General features: G+C 42.1%; 1 protein-coding gene across 1 annotated transcript in view; it reads left to right on the top strand.

Annotated features, from left to right (window-relative positions):
• Positions 1 to 19498, top strand: part of TMCO4 (transmembrane and coiled-coil domains 4) — a 37378-nt gene continuing 17880 nt past the window's right edge. Inside the window, exons 1-10 of the mRNA XM_009289584.2 lie at positions 1 to 194; positions 615 to 789; positions 5469 to 5496; positions 7501 to 7633; positions 11294 to 11391; positions 12113 to 12256; positions 12774 to 12893; positions 14958 to 15122; positions 15684 to 15820; positions 17324 to 17408. Coding sequence (XP_009287859.1) covers positions 16 to 194; positions 615 to 789; positions 5469 to 5496; positions 7501 to 7633; positions 11294 to 11391; positions 12113 to 12256; positions 12774 to 12893; positions 14958 to 15122; positions 15684 to 15820; positions 17324 to 17408 — 1264 coding nt within the window. The 5' untranslated portion in view covers positions 1 to 15. The remainder of the gene's footprint in view (positions 195 to 614; positions 790 to 5468; positions 5497 to 7500; positions 7634 to 11293; positions 11392 to 12112; positions 12257 to 12773; positions 12894 to 14957; positions 15123 to 15683; positions 15821 to 17323; positions 17409 to 19498) is intronic.

The following is a 19498-nucleotide window of genomic DNA, read 5'->3' as shown; positions in this document are numbered from 1 at the left end:
AATTTGCAGGTAAAAATGGCTGCAGAAGAGAAGGGGAGAGGTTGGGCTTCGAAACAGCAGAGCAGGGCTGAACAGGCAGATGAAAAAGAACCGTGTGTGCTTCTGGGCCAGCAGCTGGGTGAACCAGGAAGATTTGCTTATGCGGCGCTTTGTGGGATATCCCTGGCACGGCTGTTCCCTGAAAAAGAGCAAAGGTACTACACGGGGTAGCAAGGGGTGAGCAAAGGAGGTGGCTTTTGGGTAGCAGCTCAGACGGAGCTGGTATCAGACTGTGTGGGGTCTTCTGAAGTTGGGGAAGTGGAAGATCCTTTTGACATTAGGTGTTTTCTTAATTGACGTTCTCTCTTACACCCTTAAGACTTTTATACTTCAGCACAAATTGCATCCCTTAATACTGCAGACTTCAAAGCACGTATTGAAGAAAGGTCTAGCTCCATTCAGATTGCTTGCTTGTTTGTTTAGCCGGCTTGTGTAGCAACTCGCCTTCTGCTGACTTCTTACTGTGCTTTGATTTTTGTGTGAACAGCAACAGATCGACATTTGAAAGCAGGGACCACTCAAAGTTTGCAAAAATCCCCAGTTACAGAGCCTTAACTGCTACTGTTGCCTTACAGCTCCTTCAGGATGGAATTCATTGAGGGCTTTGTGAAATGGCTGGACCTGCCCAAAGCTGTCTTACCTGCCATGACAGCATTTGCTAGCGGCTTAGGAGGTGAGGGCACAGAAACTTTTACCCAGATTTTGCTGAAGGATCCCATCTTGAAAGAAAATCCAGTTGTCATTACCCAAGTAAGTTCATATGCTCCTCTCGCCCTTGTTTGCTTTTGCAAAAGAGATTTGTCACGCATGTCTGTCTGCAGCTGAAGTTGTGTTTGTACAGTCAAGGAAGTAAAATCTATGCTTCTGATATGCATATATTTCTGAGCAGCTGTGTGGGTGACTGGCAGTCTCTCTATCCATTAACAGCTTGTGGAAGTGATGAACATGAGGCACAGTTACTGTCTGTTGAATTAACGTTTTGTGTCTTTCATGCTTTCGCTCTACAGAACAGAGAACTGTCAAACTTTTCACTTTGACTGTATTATTGCAGCGGTTTTGATTCATATGGGCGTTCTACAGATTTTGGTGAAAGACTGAACCTGATAGGCCTGATTTTCATTTGTTTCAAAGCCCCTTCACTATCCCTGTAATACAAAACACCTTACATACGTGCTCCAAATAGCACAATTCCCAGAGTCTTTTTCCCAGAGTCAGCTTTGGCTAGAAGGAAATAAGTTATTGTGACTTTATTTTCTTTCACTGAGAAAGTATTAGTGAGGCTAGGACTACTCCGTAATGTTCTGACGTAAAAGCTGATGTGAAGATAAGAGGTGAAGTATTTCAGTGGTGTTCACCTTTGCTGCAGAAGCTCAGATGGGGAAGATATCTCCTCATCCAGCCTCACGTTACGCCGTGCAGGGCAAAGAGCACAGTAGGCTGCTGCTGATGCCAGGCATAACGTGGCCACTGTCACCTCGCACCCTTCGCTGTATACTGCACACAAGGAAATAGCGAGGCATCCTGCGTGCAGATAATACTCCGATATTGAGTAACAGTTATCAGACACTCACCTTTAGCAATGGCCCGAGAGAACAGCAGATGTGAGAACACGGCTGCGTAAGTAAAGATATGATAGGAGTGAACTTTCTTGTCATCACGACCAGCTCCCATTATCTCAGCCACCTTTCGTGTCTTCTAGTCAGTCCATAAAAGGCCTCAGAGGATCTGCTCCAAATATCCGAATGTTACAATGCCCAAAGTCCTATTAACAGTGTAAGTACAGTGACAGAGAATCGTAAGCTTAATTAATAAGTTAGGACAGACCTTCTAAAATAAGAGCAGCTGTTTTGTTGTCGTTTTGCTCAAAATCAATAAATCCACACTCAGTTCTTTCTGCATCTAGATGGCTTGGTATTTCCCAGGTTGTTTCCCTCGTTCTCTCTGCTTCAAGATGGATTCTCTAGAATCAGGCAAGTTTTCCTGCATTGCTGCTGAGTTTATTAAGGGTGAAATTTTGGTGAAATTTAACTTGTGCTTGCTCTGAGCTTATGCTGCATAAGGTCTCCTTGTGCTTTTACAAAAGTGGCTCTGGATCAGTGGGAGCACGCGGTATTTTGCTCTGAGCCAGAGAACTGAGCCACTTATCCCCTGGATTCAGGTGGAATACAGAAGCCGTAGATAACAATTCTTTGATTAGTTGAAAGCAAAGGAATAGCTATCAGTCTAATGCCACAACATCAATACCTTATGCAGTCATGTATATAGGCAAGGTGCTTGATTTTGTCAAAGGGAAGATAGAATTAAAGAGCAAGGCAGCAGAGGCTTGCAAGGTGTCTTTGGGAAAGCATACTGGCGTGTGGGAAACTTCAATGTATCAAGCTGAGAGCAGCTTTTTCCTTCTTACCTAAAAGTCAACAAGCTACGGGACAAAGCTTTGTGAATTCTTGATATGTTGCTTATGGTGCTCTTGCTTCTTTGTATTCAGCTGCTACTGATGGAACATTTACTGTTTATTTGACAAGTACACACTTTAATTGCTCAGTGTGTTCAGTGGCAGGGTCCTGTCAGCACTAGTTTTTGTCAGCACAAAACTAGGGCGTTTTTGAATGCCCTCCATCTCAGCGGTGCTGAAGGGATGATACAGGAGGTCAGGAGCGGTGAGCTCACCATTGATTCAATGAAAATTTGAGGATTATGGATTTTTATCTTTGTTTGCATTCATTGCAGATGACTAATACAGGCAAATGTTGGTTAACTGAATCCTTTAAGGACAGTAGTCATAACACACAGGCTGTGAGTGCAGTATGAGAAGGCAGTGCAACAAAAGAGGTGAAGAAGTGATGATAGGTGAGAAAATGTTTAACGTTCTTATTATGAATAATTTTTTTTGCTCTGAACATACTTAGAATGCCCATTTTTCCTGTGTTTTTCTACACACATCCACTGCGATGTGGATTGGATGCTCTCTGTTGTTGAGGAAATGGGTTTTGAACTTGCAGCAGTTCATCAAAAGCTGGCAAAGACTCTGAATAAAGATTGCTTCCCTTTCTTTGTAAGGTTTCTCAGTCATATGGGTGGTAGTCTCCTGCATAGAATTCACAGGGAGATTCAAAACACCAACTTCAAGATAAGACTGAAATATAATAACCGCTGCTTAGAGGAGGAAAACAAACTACTTGTGAATTAATCTAATCAATTCCGGTTGGATTCCAGGTGACTGCACAGCAGTATGTGCAAAGCCTAAACCAATTAGAAATACTTGGGAATGCTAATTAGCACAGATGCAATAAAAACAGTAGTTCCAGTTTATCAGCTGATTACCTGTATCCATCCCTCACCTTTTGAAATACATGTATATAAATGCTTAGGCCAGATTTTTAAAAGAGATTATTTGATATTAGGTGCCGCAGATGATACTGGGCATATTGTACAGGACCTGAGTCAAGAGCCACGGCTCCCTTCGCAACACACAGGGAGAATGTATTGCCTACAGATGGGCTCTGCACAAACCACAAACCACAAGCCTGTTGGAAAATTATGGCGACACGGTCACAAGCTTCACCTTATTCTAGACTTCAGACTCTTTGCTTGGTCAACTTTCTGCTTGGGACTCCCAGCCCTGGACCTTCAGCTGGGCTTTGACACCTCTATGCCAACCCTTCCTCACAAAACTGCAGCCAGGGAGGAGGTGATGGTGCCCATGTATCTAATACTTGGGTAGTTACAGCACTCGGGCTCTGGGAAGCCCGAGTTACATTCCTCCCTCTGCCTATGGAGATTAATGTTTCCAATTCCAACATCCCACCAACCAGCCTGGGGAACAGTCTGCAGTGCGTGTGCATGCACAGAATACTAATCGTGGCCGGACCTAAAAAGAAGCCTTTTTTTTCTGCAACATGGTGATAGGGGGAACAGAGGAGACCTGATTCAGTGACTAACTTAAATTAAAAGGGTTATTCACACCCTGGAGATAGCAAACCAGGACCTTCCTTTTCTTGGGTGAGCGCTGTGGCCATTGGGATGTAGGATGAAGGAGCAGTGATGACTGCTTTGTGCAGAGCCCAGCCCAACAGATACCTTCTGGAAATCCTTATCCCATTAGGATTTGCAGGACAGGCAAGCAAAAGAAGGCTTCTCTGTGGATGGAAACAGCCACCCAGATATTCAGCAGTAGAGGTGTGTGTGTGAAAACATTAGGCAGCAGTGGAGCGAAGGTTTTGGGGCTATACCTTGTGAAAAAGCACCCAGAGGTGGGAGTTCAGCTGCCCTAATCCTTTGGTTTCCCTAGTCTTATGCAAAAGCTCTCTTCTCCTTTATGAAATAGCAGATGCTTCTCATGTTAAAATGATATTCGGAGTCCAGGCACTTAGTTTTGCCTTGATAATATCTACAGTTTGCCCCACTTCTAGTAGGAGTTGGTTAAGGATGGCTTGTTCTCCGTTCTACACTTCTCATGCAGTAGGGAAAAGATTAGAGACATTTTTACGATACAAATTCTGCTTAGGAGCTTACGGAACTAATAATCATAAACTCTTTGGCAGCATCCTACGTCTTTGGCTGCATTTTTTGTGTTCCCAAAGGGCTGAAGGATTCCCTGTAAAATTCAGCTGTGCTTTATTTGTGTGTAGGAGAGGGAAGTAGCTAGACTGAGCTAATGCCTAGTGTTGTAGTTACATAAAGTACTTAAAATTTATCCAGTGACAATAAAAGAGGAGAACATAGTAGTAAAAACACTGGCCTCTTTTTTTATGGATTTGTCCATAGAAAACATCTATTGGATTGATCTGTTTTTCCAATTTTTTTATGATGAAGAGCCAACACAGGAGTCAAGTCCCTCAATCTTGACAGATGGCCATAAATTCTGAGGTTTCTATTTTTGAGTACTTAATCCAAAATAACTTCATGCCAGTTCAGCCTTACCACCTAGAGCTATGAATTCCCAGGACGCCAAAGAAAATAAGGGCCACTAGTCCATTAGAGTAGCATTCAAACCTGTTACTCATGTTGAAAGTATGAGTATATATGCCTATATAGCGAGCAGAAGGCATTAGAGTGGTAGGAGGATTAGAGCCCTGTTTCTCCGAACTTTGAAGTACGGTGTAATCGTGGTGCTTTCAATTGCAACAGGATCGCTAATAACAAAAAATATGGGATGCTTCAGCATATACCAAGCGGGCACTGCCCTCCCATCTTGCGCTTACCTACTTCTGTCCAGCCATTTGTACCCGCATATGGAGAATTTTGTACTGGAAACATCTGGCTTTGCTCTGTGCTGCCCTACTGAATTGTAGCTTGCTGGCTTCCCAGGTTTATGAACTGACATGCTGCAGTAATTAAATCATAGTCCAATGGGTTTTCATGCCTCCATTTTGAGACCTCGGGGCATACGTCATCAGTTTTAACTTGAATATACTTTTTTTCCTTTTTAGGATCTTCTGTCCTTCTCTCTTAGAGATGGTAAGTTTACCTAGCATTTGTTCTTTGTAAGAATAATGTAGATGAGTTTACATCTGATACTTTAAAATGCTCAAAAAGCTGAAGGTACCGTCCTATTTTATCTTAGCTTCCTCTATAGCAAAAGCAGCATACTCTTTCCCTGCATCCGCTACAGGAAAAGCAACTGTTCTATTAGGAATGATTAATAATACCTGTTAAAAATTGAACAACTGTTCACCTCCTTACCTTCACATGCCATGCATTGGCATGCAAATGTAGGTAGAAAAGTTCTGAACTGAAATACCTAGAGTGGGGTGTTTTTTCTTCCGTGTTTCAGGGGAGCAGGCGACCTCTTCCTTTACGAAGGCAGTAAAGCTGTTATGAAAGTCTCAGCCTAGCAAATGTTCTGCAGATTGCTTGTTGCCTAAAAGGAAAAAAAAAATATTCAGGGCTTAAATTCCAGAGTGTCCTGTGAAGCCTATTATAAATAAATGTGATTTTACTTGTATATTATATTGCGCATAAAACAATTTCCTGGTTTACAATCCGTAACGTGGATTAGTCTGATAAAATTAATGAAATAAAGACTGCCTACTGAACAAAATGTTCATTTCTAAAAGAAGCCTGTTTTATATCACTACTTGCATTTTTTAAATCTCTGTGTTTTAACATGTTCTCACAGGAAAGAACTCACTGGTTGCTGATTAGCCTGTTTCACTGCAGAACAAAGTACCGTTTTTGTTCTTGCTTTATTTTTAATGGAAAATTGACAAGTCAGTTATTGCAAAACTGCTTATTTTGCTAAGCTGGAATTGAAAAGAAATATATTTTCAAGCCTTGCTGACTTACTGCCAAGCTGGCTAAGTCAAAAGCTAAGTTGTGTATTAGCAGACAGGAAGCAAGAAGGCTACTCATTAAAACACCTGCTTGGGCTTGCAAGACATGGTACATACCAGGGATGAAGTGAAGATAAATACTATCTTTATTTCTCAACTAAGCACAGATCTTAAAAGTGGCATCATTAAAGCCTACTGAAGTAGTTTGGTATCTTGGTAATGATGGTAATAAATAAATAAACTTAATAGATTGCCAAATGCCGTATTTGATCTACGTGCAGCAGGTATCAGAAACATACTTTGTAGTTGGGTCTTGCTGGTATCTTCACCCACCCCTAGAAAAGCAATTGCATTTTTCATCCCAGAGTGCACCAAGAACCCTTTACAAAAGCCTACCATCAGGAAGCAGCAGGTGCTACTGAGGGAAACACATTAAAAAAGCAAGAGTTGGCACAAATAATTTAAAATCTATTACATTTAAAATGTCTTTTCTTTAAGAACACCTGCTTATAAGCCCAGGAGTAATCATTACTCCTATCACGTGTTGTCTGAGTGCAGTGTCCACTCCCGCATCTCCTGCAGTGAAGTATAAACACGAACAACTGTCAGTGATGCTGCTAGGTGAGCCAGTATGTAGTTTTAAACTCCAGAGTCCCTCTTCTTGCCAACAAGATGAATTGAATATAAAGGTTTTGTATGGAGGTGGATTTTTACAGGATACCATATCTTGCATTGGTGCATAGTTGAGGTGTACTGTGTCACGTTACCCATATAGATATATATGTGTGTGTGTGTATATACATATATTTGATATTTCCAGTTAGGACTGGTCTTGCTGCAGCATTTCTCTGTTGAGAAGAAAGATGCAGCCTATCCAGAGCCAAAAGGCCTCTATCACAGAGGATGGTGACCGAAGGACTTGAGTTCCTTTTTCTGCCGTAGAGGCAGTTACCTGGTGTAGTGACTTTGTTCACAGGATGAGGTTTGCAGGGAAGAAGGATTTTCCATTTATCGCTCTCTTCTCTAGATAATAGGAGTTGTGTTCAAATACATGGAAGACGAAGAGGGCCTGAGGGAAGGAGCTATGCTTGTATGTGACATGGTCCTCTAGCACAGCTGAGTGCGCCACTCGCTATTTAATCTGGTGCAATGCAGACTGATTGATTTCCTGGGCTTCCCTCTGTTTAAGGATACTACGATGCTCGAGCCAGGGTGTTGATCTGCCACATCACCTGGCTGCTGAGAATCCCCTTGGAGGAGCTGGAAGTCCTGGAGGAATCTCTGCTTGAGAGCCTGAAGGAACAAAAAGAGGAAGAGTCAGAGTAAGAACATTTGGGTTGACTATGGGATGAAAAAACACTGCCGGTGCTTGAAAGCTTAGCAGTAATTACTTGTGTCTAAGTCCAGTCTCTGATCATTCCGCCCATGGCTCTTAGCGTAATCATTTATGGCTTGATTAGGGTTGCAGAGCCCTCACAGCACTTCAGCTGCACTGAGAAGCAGGAAAGCTCAGCATTCTTAAAATCAGAGCTGAGACCCAACCTTGCAAGCTGGTAAAGCCAACTCCGCATTGAACTGCCTCATTTCCTTGTCCCAGTTGCCTCTCCTAGACTGTAGATTATGCTTAAATACATCACAAAGATCTTGTGTCTCTCATCTCTTGGCCCAATATTCTTCAGATAGATCTGCCTCTTGCAGAATGAAGTTCCTGTAAATTTCAGGATTAGATCCTCAGCTGCTCATTTTCTATGGATCTGTCCTTCTCTGTATCCTGTTTAAAAGACAGCTGTCTAACTCCTATTGAAGGTAGATCTTGAGGGCAACAATCTGCATCTTTAGATACTTATGGACCTGACTCCTAATTCTGTGTTATTAATATAAGATTAATTCTCTTAATCACCAGTTCTTAGATGTGAAACAGCCAAAATGTTGCTATCTGTAACAAATGTGGTATTTTTATATTCCACTTATCAGGCAGGAATTGTGTGAAGGTTTAGCAATATGTAAGGCAGTAAACATGTCCGCAGTGGACTTTCAAGGGACCGTTTAATATTTCTATCTGTCAACTCAGCAAAAAGGTTATGAGATTAACCTCAGTGCTAATAAAGGCTTTAATCAACGTCCCTGACACAGTACAGTTCGGACGTTACCAGGGGGTTCAGCATGTGATGGTTATCTTTCAGTTATAACTTTATTTAAATGAAGCTTAACTTTATAGCGCACTGTAAAAAGGGAAAGTCAAAATAATCTGAAAGATGATGGACCGCTAAACAGTACACCGTTTGGCAAGCAGGAGCAAGGGTTGGTATTAATGGGGACTGTTTTGCTGTGGCTTGTGGGAACAAACTCAATCCTGGGCCTTTAGTGCAGGAAAACACCGATGCTGAGGGTGGGGTGTCGCTTACAAAGGTGATGCTCCAATACCTAATTCTGTATCAACTGGACTGTGGCTCCTATAGCACGACCCAAAAAGGTAGCAGCGTGTCTGATAATTGCAAGAGCGACTGGAGAATTACGCTGCATACTTACAAGTGTGGCTTTCAAACGTTGCAGCTAGCCTAGTGGGTTTTGTGCATATCTGGTGTGGCGAAAGCCATGGATTTCAATCTTGTTCTTTGCCCAAGTTGCAGCCATGGAAGTAAATACCTATTAGATAAAAGGGAAAAAAAATCTTTATGGTGAGAGTAGTCCAAGACTGCAGTGCGAACACATTCGTTATTGCAGTGCTAAAACAAGGCTGGGATTTGTGGGGAATCGATGACCCTTTGTTTGGTTTAAAGTTAGGAGTCAATGGGGAAAGGAAGTGGAATATAAACTGGTCACCGCTTTGACCTCACAGACTTCTAGGGCAGGGAATACATTAACATCTGCTTAGGATGCTTCCAGCTTTGACCATCCACTGCAAGAGGTTTTGGAACAGTGACAACCAAACAGGGGTTTGGCAGCTTCTGCGTAGGCGTTTTTTACTGATATTTGTTAACAGAAGTTTTTGTTCCTGCCTTTGCTGCTGTGGGTGTGTTGGCCTGTGGCCCAGAATGTGCAAGTATGGTCATCTATAGAACAATGCTCCAAATGCTTAAACCCATCTTACTAGCACCAAACATGTTGTGACTTGCAGGTATGAACCTCTCTTTTGTACACGGTTCTGTAAGAAACTGGAAGACATGACGTTAGTTGCTCGCTAACGTGTACTCCTGCCACTTTTCATCATTGGAAAATGACCTGTCTGTCATTCCACCTATAAAATCTCTCTGAACATTATCTGTGGTTCAGGCAAGAAGCTGCATATCCAAGATTACTGAGGGTAGAGAAGTACCAAAAGAAGCAGTTAATTACTGTAGTGGATAAAAAGCAGTCTGGTAATGAAGTGATAATTGTAATGCAGAAGCTATTAGGAAAGCAACTGTCAAAAGCGGTTGCTAGCAACTACGGAAGGAAAGCAATGACAGGTAAAAGTTCTCATGACAGTAGTTTTACTTACTGCATCTTCAGGCAGGCTTTTGCTGCAAACTATCTTTCTACTCACATAACTCAAATTGCTCATTATTGCAACTAAAGCCAGGTTAGACGTATTTCAGCGCTCTTGATGTCGTTATTTTCAGCCCAAGAGAACAGCACATTGACTATAAAAGCTGATGAACCACTATGTAGAACAGAAATCGCTGGATATTGCCAGCTTAGGTATTAACAGTCAGACTGCAGCACCTGTTTAAAGAACTCCAGGAGCAGTTTTTTCCAGGCATTCAGATTGGTGACTGCATGCACAAACTAGGGCATATCCAAATACCGCTTCGACCGTGGGGCTGTAGAAAGTGAACACGGTTATACGGACATTGCTGAAGAGGTAGCCATTGCAGGCAGCGCTGTTGTGCTCTGCAGTCAGCTACGTTTGCTGCTGCAGCAGGCAATACACGATGTTTTTCGGAGGAGCTCTGTGGAGACAAAGTCTCTGTGCCATTGTGCCATGCAAGTCAGTGGGAGTTCTGCCATTGACTTGAGCGACGCAGGGATTTCACCCACTGTGCTTCATTCTCCTCCTGCTGTGTTTTACAAAGCTGCATATTGTTTGGGACTCATCTAAAATTGTCTTTATCAAAATTACAGTGCGCTTAGGGGGTTCCAGGAAGGATTAGGCAATTATATGGATAATAAAAATCCACAATTAGGCTAGGATTAAGAGGGAAAATATCCAAGTTTGGAAGCAAGATAAATTCTCATGTTTCAAGGCCCAGATTAACTGCTGCATAAGCAGGCTAGAAGGAACCTTCCTCTGTAAACAACTTATTCAAGTATCCTCTGTTTCTCGCACTTTCCTCTGAAGTGGGAAGTATTTCTTGTAAGAGAGAAACCAAAGACAGTGGAGAGAAGCCAAAAGTAGTGCCTAATAAGTGATATGTGTTCCTTTTAGGTTTATTTACCTGTTTCTGATAAGCTTGTTAAAACGTAGCTTAAATGCACACAGACAAATTAACTAATGACTGTGTTTAATGCCTATTATATTATTATATTGTGATGTGCAATTAGAAAGCAGCTCAATATAAACACTGTTGTTGGAAAATAGTTTAATTCCAACTCTTTGTTTGTTGTCACAAATTACCCCTATTCCCTTTTGTTTCAAACGCTTTTCCCTGTTTTCACTTAGCTTTCTTGTGTTTTTTAAAGACACATAGGCAGTATATAGTTATTGAAATGCTTTTGACTTGTTGTTTCTTTTTTTACAAGCTTCAGCCCTATTAGGAAGGGTTTTCCAAGTAAGTAACATCTGTTGGCTTTTGTCAGCAATTAAATCGTTTCAATTTAAATCTGTGGGTTTATGTCCATGCTCATAAATCTGAGTGTGTTGTCACAGTCCACACCTGCATGTTATTTTTTACTGTTCCCAGTAGGGAAATTACACTGAGGAGAATAAAAGCAGATTCTGACGCAGCACTGTTATCCGTCAGGCTTTTCCATCAGCTTTTGTGCTTCTAATCCCCCCACAGAACTGCAGAAGTATCAAGAAAAAAGAAGGAAAGAAGAAAAAAGCTGAAGAGATACCTGCTGATCGGTTTGGCAACCGTTGGGGGCGGAACGGTGATTGGTGAGGCTGCCCTAGGCATTTTGGAGACTAGCTCCTGAATTGCATGCACAGCACTAGGGGCAGAGGGAGGCATGTCTGAATTACACATTCAGCAACAGAAGCCATCATACCTTTTGGCCCAAGCTCTAATTTTAAAGCGTTCACTGCTTTTCTTTACCAGGCTGGAGGTAGTATGTCACTTAGATACCAAAAAATCACCCCAGACAACAACAACAAAAACCTAAGAAAAGAAACACCAAATCCAAGAAAAGTATTTTCAACCACATGAAAATAAAACTGAAAGAATTAGCTGGAAAAGTTATTCCAGTATAGCTTCACTGGCTGGGGGAGGTATTAAACTGAGGTCGTCACCCTTAAAAAATGTTTTCTCCTCTTTTGCTCTTGCATTATAAGAGGATCAGATCTTCAACTCTAAATTCAAAATAGTGTGAGACTAGATCAATGTTTCCTAAGCAAATAGGGCATAGCTCACGCCAGGCTACCACACATTCTTCCTTTGACTTTTAAATTATTCTTCATTTTTACTGAAGTCAGTCAAAGAATCTGTGCAGAGATTCAGGGCCTGGGGAGGGTCTCAGGAAGCCCCTTTATTGGTGATGCAAAAAAGACCGTCATTTGTACTCTTTCAGTAGCATTAGCAGTACTCACCCAGCACAGGGAAATGACTGCCTGGTTTTTGTAAGTGATAATAGATTGGTGATATCACTTGATGCATCTCCAGGCTTGACAGGGGGTCTTGCTGCACCTCTGGTTGCTGCGGGAGCTGCTACTATCATTGGAAGTGCTGGAGCAGCTGCTTTAGGTTCGACTGCTGGAATTGCTGTCATGGCATCGCTTTTCGGAGCAGCTGGAGCTGGCCTTACTGGTAAGAGAGTCACTGCACATTTCTCAGCTACTGAGGCACAGGATCATGTCTGCAAATGCAGAGCTAATGACTTAACTGAGCTCTGCAGAGCAAGGGAAGCAATTTGAGGTGTAATCTTACAACTGTGAAATTTTTATTTCAATGCTGATTAAGATACTGTCTAGCCTCTGATGACCAAGTAGGAAAAGAAGATTTGGTATGTGGCTAATGAAGGAAATGAAAGCTTGCTGCTTTGGATTAGAAAGATGCTGCCATGGAGAGCAGCGGCTGTTACAGCTGATGTCTGGTCTGCAGCAAAAAAACCTTCTGCTGGGATTCCCTCAGATCACGCAAGCTCAGAAGGATCATGTTGGCTCCATACCAAGCTCTAAGTAATGCATGGACTTGCTGAGTCTTTTGGAAAGGAAAAAATCCTATCCAAATTACCCGAGTAATTTCTTAGAAACTTCTACTGTTAGCAGAGTCTGTCCTTGCTGTGCGATTTCTGAGACTCATGTTTCTGCCTTGCTGTGTGTAGGATACAAGATGAAGAAGCGTGTGGGAGCCATAGAAGAGTTTGAATTCCTCCCACTTACTGAAGGAAAGCAGCTTCATATCACCATAGCAATTACTGGATGGCTGTGCACTGGCAAATATGGTAAGAACAATATGAGGAAACTGAGAGAAGCCTGGAGAGCCGTGTCTGTGTTCCACTCCAGGCAGTGTTTGTGCTCTCGTAGCACCGTGTCTTCCCCACACTTGCATGGCCTGGTAACTAAAACAGATCGATTCTCAGCGTAAGACTTTGTAACCCAATCTGCAATCCCAATCAAAACAGAGGAAAGAGAGAGGGCAGTAAATTGGTAGTGATAGTAGGATTGGTAGTAGTCATAGCAGGATTGTTTTTGTTAATAAATGCTGTATGGTTTTGCTAGGAGAGGTCTGTTTGGGGTGGATGATTTCCAGCGCTAGTACAAAGTGTCTCACCTATTTCTGAGACCTTATGTTTATCCTCCAGCAATTAACAGAAAATAGTCTTTTTTCTTTCTTGGTATCTGCCAGATAATGAGGTTTATTGGCAAGAAAGTTCTGCCAAGTAAATCCTGTTAAGCACAGCACTCAGGAGGTGAACGTACAGGCAGCAACCTTGAAAGGTCTGTAGTGTTTTATTTTCCAGTATAGCTTGTCGTATAAAATATGTCAACTGTCTGCTGATGTGTTCAGCAACCTGACTGAACAGCTGCCAATTTATTCAGAAGCATCATAATTAACACTGGATGTCATTAATGCAGAAGGTGTCTCTGTCCTGTTGCTTGTTAGGTTGCAGCTTACTGTCAGAGTAAGGTTATTTTCACTTTGCAGTACTGCGCTTTGGCTTTTCTCATTGTCTGTTTGCCAGGGGTCCAAATCCTTGGGGTTGGAGGGCTCCCAGGCACTGTTACAAATACAAGTGTGTCCCTTCAGGAACCTTTTTATGTCTGTTTGCCCTTAAAAGGGAGTTACAAATGACACACATTCTTCTTCCATAACTAGCAATCTGCTATAATGTTTAAAAAAGCAAAACTAGAATTGTCATCCATTTTCCTCCTTACAGCTGTGTCTGTCTATTTACACACTTGCATGACTCCTTAAAGCAGAGGGACCGAGGACAGGACTTTTACGGAATTCGCTACCTTGTGATTTTTGAGCTCCCAGTAGCTGCCTATCTGTATGTTCACAAATCTGACAGGACATTGTGGTGCGATCTGGCATGGGGCTCTCTCATGCCACTTTGGTCAGCAGCTGCCTCAACCTGCCCTGCATCGTTTGGGGAAGGAACAGCGTGGGAAAGGTGTTAGTTAATTAAGATGAAAATTCTGCTCTGCCCTTCAGACTTCATCTGCCATTAATAGCGTTGCCAGGCCCCTCCTGGCCACTTAGTACAAGCTACACTGCAAGCAGGAGAGAGAGTATGGCTTAAAAATTGTTCTTTCGGCTAAAAATGAGACTTGCACAGTGGAAATTATCCATTATCTCTCAAACATCCAGGCACTGCTTTTGATTAGCACCTGGAGGGAAAAAATTAAACTGAAGTGGCTAACAAGGCTAGATGGCAAAGTAAAAATAATTGCAGTCTGGATCTGCAAATGCAGATTCCTTGTTTTCAGACAGGGCCATTACTGCAATCCTTGCCCATCTAACTGAAGTGCTGGGAAGATGCTCTGCGAAAGATTTTTGACAAGATCTTACATATTTTCTGTGCTTCTGGTCCCATTGAACTCAGTTCCTGCAGCCATTCAGCACTTCATATTTCTCAGGACAGGCCCTCCTTTGGTCTATATGAGAAGATGGAGCTGCAGGACTTGGCCTGATGTCTGATGATAGGAGGAATGTCCTTAATACCTGACATAATTAGTGTTAATGTCCATCTGTCTTGGCAGTCTCTGAGGCAATCGAATGCGTCATGAAGTCTGAGCCTGTCCACACTGAAGGCTCTTTTCTTTGCCAAGGCAGCTAAAGCTGCATGATTATTTACAAAGCCCAAATTTATTGTAAAACAGTGGAAATACGGAGTCTAAATCTCATGGTAGTTTTAAATATGATTCCTTGTTATCACAGTATATTAGTATATTCCAGTGTCCTGCCAGTTCTTTTCTGATTCTTTGTTGGACTCATCTTGCCAGGAGTCAGCTGTTGGTGCGTTTTCTCTGAACATTAATTCCATCTTTGCAACCTTTCTCAGGGAGCTTCACAGCACCATGGACCAGCATGTTGCAATCGAGTGAGCAGTATTGTCTGGCCTGGGAATCCAAGTACTTGATGGAGCTTGGCAATGCCTTGGATTCCCTGCTGAATGGTTTTGTGAACATGATGGCTCAAGAAGCCCTAAAATTCACTGTCTTGTCAGGTAAGAACCTAAATCATATCAGATCTGCTTGAGTGGCTCTTGGGCAGTTTCACTGTTGGTGTCTGTTTAAAGGAGCTTTCCTAAACAAGGAAGACTTCTGAGAAGGCATCTCCCTTGGCAGTATTGGCACCGCTCTGCAGAAGTGGCCTGAGAACCTTCTCTGCCACATCTGTGATTTAGATTTGCTCTCCTGGATTGCTGTGCCTCTGTGTCATTGACTCGTTCTTTTAAAATTACAGCTGGAAACACCTTCCTTCGTGCGTGGCTGTGTTTATTTTTCTACGTTATTACGCTGTGGTTTACTGCTTTACATAAACCTTTCAAACATGCAGGTTACATTCACGTGTAGCATCTGTTTGCCTCCGTATCAGAACATCAGATTCTTTCTTATCTTTAGTCTAGCAAAACATTTCTCAGATCAGCTCTTGAGAAAGAAGAACTGGAAATGACAAAAGGTCCTAGGTTTAGCTTTTAAGTTCAGTGAACTGTCTTGCTTTTGATGTTTCCTAAGAGCAGCCCAGATTTGTGACTCTGCCGTGCTGTTTGCTTTGTGTGTTGCAGGTATTGTGACGGCCTTGACTTGGCCAGCTTCGCTCTTAACTGTTGCCAGTGTCATTGACAACCCCTGGGGAGTCTGTCTCCATCGGTCTGCTGAAGTAGGCAAACACCTAGCACATATCCTGCTCAGTCGACAGCAGGTAATTGGCTAGAAATTATCCAGGAATAATGTCTGGAAGGGATTTGGCCCACGGAGGTTAAGTTTTATAGTCATGCTACTATCAAGTGGTATCTTTCCAGGGAGAAGAAAATGAATAATAAACTGAAAAATTAAAAAATGATGCATGAAGGTGACCAGCATGTATCTGGTTCATTGAGGAAAAATAGGAAGTCCCAAGTGAACCAGAGAATTCCTGCTAAGATTCGTTCCATTTAACCTAGAGCTTTTGTAAATGAAGACAAAGAGATCCAGGTCGTAAATGCCAAGTGGCTTGACCATGTCACAAAACAGCCAGGCCAGCTCACCTGGTGGAAATTTGAGAACAGAAAGTAAAGATAGGTGAAAAGGAAAAGAGAATACAGAGTGTTAAAAATATTCACTGATAATTAAGAGACCCTAGCAAAACGACGTAAGAGAAGACTGCACCGTGAGCCATGATTTTGCCTACAGAGAAGTGAAATGGGTTGGTACCTGAAAGAAGTGACAGAAGTTATTAAGCCTCCCTGAGAAGGCTTGCAAAAGACGTTTCTGTCCCCCAAAAGCCTGCCATTATTTGCTGGGCTGTCATTGGCATGGAGAGAGGCTGTTTTCTGCTGGCCACGCGTTCGTCTCACAGGCACGTTAGTCCGGTATCTATTATAGAGGAGCCCTATGGGAGCCGTGGCCCCAGAGCTGCATGTCATAAATAACAGTGTGAAACAGCAGAGTAGAAACAAATTTGATTTCTCATAAAAATACAATCCCAGGAAAGGCAATAAACTTTATTTCGTACAAGCCCTTTGTTTTGCTTGGGGGCATTTGTTACTGCCTTTTAAGCATTCGCTGTTGTGAAAACACACATTCCAATGTGCTGGAGCGTCTAAAAGTAGTTAGCGTGATGTCTAGGGAGTCCATTGCACACCTGCTCCCTCGTTAATACAAAGGCCATTTTTCATTGTTGTTGAGATTAGGCTCCCTTTGATCCTATAGAAAATCTTATTAGGCCATTCAGAATAAAAGCTTACCCCACATCATTTTTATAACAGCCACACAGTGCTGCTGCCATTCAGTCTTAAATCTAGAAGTGGTCAATATTTTTGTATTACAGCTTCTTCTTCTGTTTATTTAAACATTTCTAGGAAAATTTTGTTGGGTGAATTAGGCTTTCCTTTGGAAATTTCAAAACAATGACAGTGAATGTTTTGTTTTTGTTTGAAATATCTACTTTGTTGTAACTTCTGATCAATGGATTCTTTGAATTGATTTTCTGAGTATCAAGAAATACAAAATACTCAGATATGCAGAATTCTGAATGTTGAATGGTGCATAACTTTAAGGATACAGAATCCCTTTGAAATCAACCAAATTGCTCGAAAGTTTAAAAGATCATGAACAAGCCTAAGTGTTTTGCGTATCGGGGTCTCGTGGATCCTATGGCCAGTCTCTCTTTCTAGGTCTAGAACAGTATTTGATGGCGTTTCCTCCTTTCCTTCTTTCCTCCTAGGGCAAGCGACCTGTCACACTGATTGGCTTCAGCCTGGGTGCAAGAGTCATTTACTTCTGCCTGCAGGAAATGGCTCAAGAAAAAGGTAAAATTCACCTTCTAACCTTTTTCTCCTTTATTTTCCTTACTGCTGGTAGAGAAGTTTTTCTTCCAAGAGGAAGAGTTCTTCTGGAACAGAGCTTGGGTCTTTTAGGATAGGACAGAAACCTAAAAAAAATGGTTTTGAAATGCATTTGGAGCCAAATTCTACTGTCATTTCCACCAGTTCAGTGGATTAAATCCGCTGTCTTCACTCGAGGTGCTCCAGTGTATCAGTTTGGTCTCCAGTCTGTAAACAACAACTTGACATTTTGTGACATTCGACTGCTAGATCAGTCTGTGAGCTGCCCCCGCGCCACTGTGATCTTGGCAGAGGATGCTTTGCCTTTATTGGAAGCTCTCTGTAGCTATTGTATCTGATTCCCTGAGTCCTCCCTTCCATTTAAGTCACTGAAATGCCACTGTCATCTGCTATTTTCATGGTAATTTTTCCCCAAAGTCAAGTATAAAACCATCTGTCAATTTATTACCCGTTGTGGTTCTGTTTATTAATAGATTCTATTTTTGATTTAGAAAAATAATAAAATCATTATGATCAGTTGATGTGAATTGCATCTTGGAGTTGAGTCAGCAGTGAGTGTGTGCATGCAGCCTGCCTTCCCCCCTATGTGGCTAATTTAATTCATTAACCATTTAGCCTCACAAAGAGCTGCTAATAAATAAGGAGCTTTATAAAGGAAAATGTTCAATAAAGTCCAAGAAGGTGGGAATAGAGTCAGGTGAGGACGGAGGAGGACAGCATTTTTTCTGTTGACAGCTGTGTACCAGAACTTCGCTTCTGGTTTAAGATGGAAGTCCTCAAATACAGGAATTCTGTTCTCAAAATAAATCTAATCAAATCCAGAACAATCCTAATGGAGTTATACTGAAGCCAGAACCCAAATCCTAACCTGGCCCTAGATCTACTCTTTTTGTGTCCTAAGAATGCCAGGGGCTGAGATATTTTCAGGCTTTTATTTAATGGTCTGCAGTCTCTTGCTGGAATAACATGGGACCGTAGCTAAGTAATACGTGAAAGGAAATCATTAGGGGTCTTTAAGGTTGGCTGCCATTCTAAAGAAATCTAGGCATTGTAATTATGTATCATAGCAGCTCCCCACCGTACGCTAATTTTTCAGTTCCTTAATTGAATTATGAAAGCTGAGTTGTTTGCGAGATGAAAAGCGGCATGTTCAGCGCAGATTGCCAAGGCATTCTTCACATGCACATTCCAGTGCAAGCCACAGAAGTAATGGAGCTGGGACCTGGGACATCTGAGACTGATTTGGGTTTGGACTTGGATGTCTCACACAAAAGAAATACAAGGCCTAGTCATGCAGGCCTTTTGTATCCAGATGGCAGTGGCATATCTGAGGACAAATAACTAATCATGGATTATCCAGTGAAACACCATGGCAGAAACTCAAATTCTATTAAAAGAAAATACTCTTCTGCAAAGCAATTAAATAACATTTGGGATACTTCATCACAAATGACTTCAGAAGCCAGAGCTTAGTAGGCTTCCAGAAAAAGACGTTATAGCAGAAGATGTAGCGATGACCCGTCAGAGACAAGTTACTACATGGGAAGATCATTGGTCTGATTTCTTCATCACGATTCCCATGCATTTTAGTAAATAAGAAGTGTAAACTAATGAAGATTGATAATGGCCTGAACCTGAACCTTGAAGCCATACTGCGCTTGATAGGAGTGAGGTATCACACGTCGCATATTTGTCTAATACTGATCACAGCGTCCTACAGATTCGCATGTGTGACCAGTATCATCACTGGGTTATCATCTCTGCTGTGGTTAGGTATCAGGAGTACTGCTGCCAAACTCTGCCATGAAACACTGTCCTTGGCACTGCATCTGTCCACTGCCCAGAGAGAGCTAAATTCCATCTCTGTTCTCTTTCCAGTGAGGACTAACATGATGAGATGCTTTCCTCTTTGCCCAGTGAGTTGTACCCTAAAGCCACAGCAAAGCCTAGCTCCCAAAGACCGGTTAAGGCCTCTGGGTCAGCCTGTATCTTCCGCGCCTTTTCTGGACAAATCGTCTTACCTGTTTTTAATTTTTGCCCATCAGTAATTGCCT

Source organism: Aptenodytes forsteri, unplaced genomic scaffold, assembly GCF_000699145.1.
Source record: "Aptenodytes forsteri isolate BGI_AS27 unplaced genomic scaffold, ASM69914v1 Scaffold61, whole genome shotgun sequence".
NCBI classification, from domain to species: domain Eukaryota; kingdom Metazoa; phylum Chordata; class Aves; order Sphenisciformes; family Spheniscidae; genus Aptenodytes; species Aptenodytes forsteri.
This window is presented reverse-complemented; position numbering and strand designations above follow the sequence as displayed.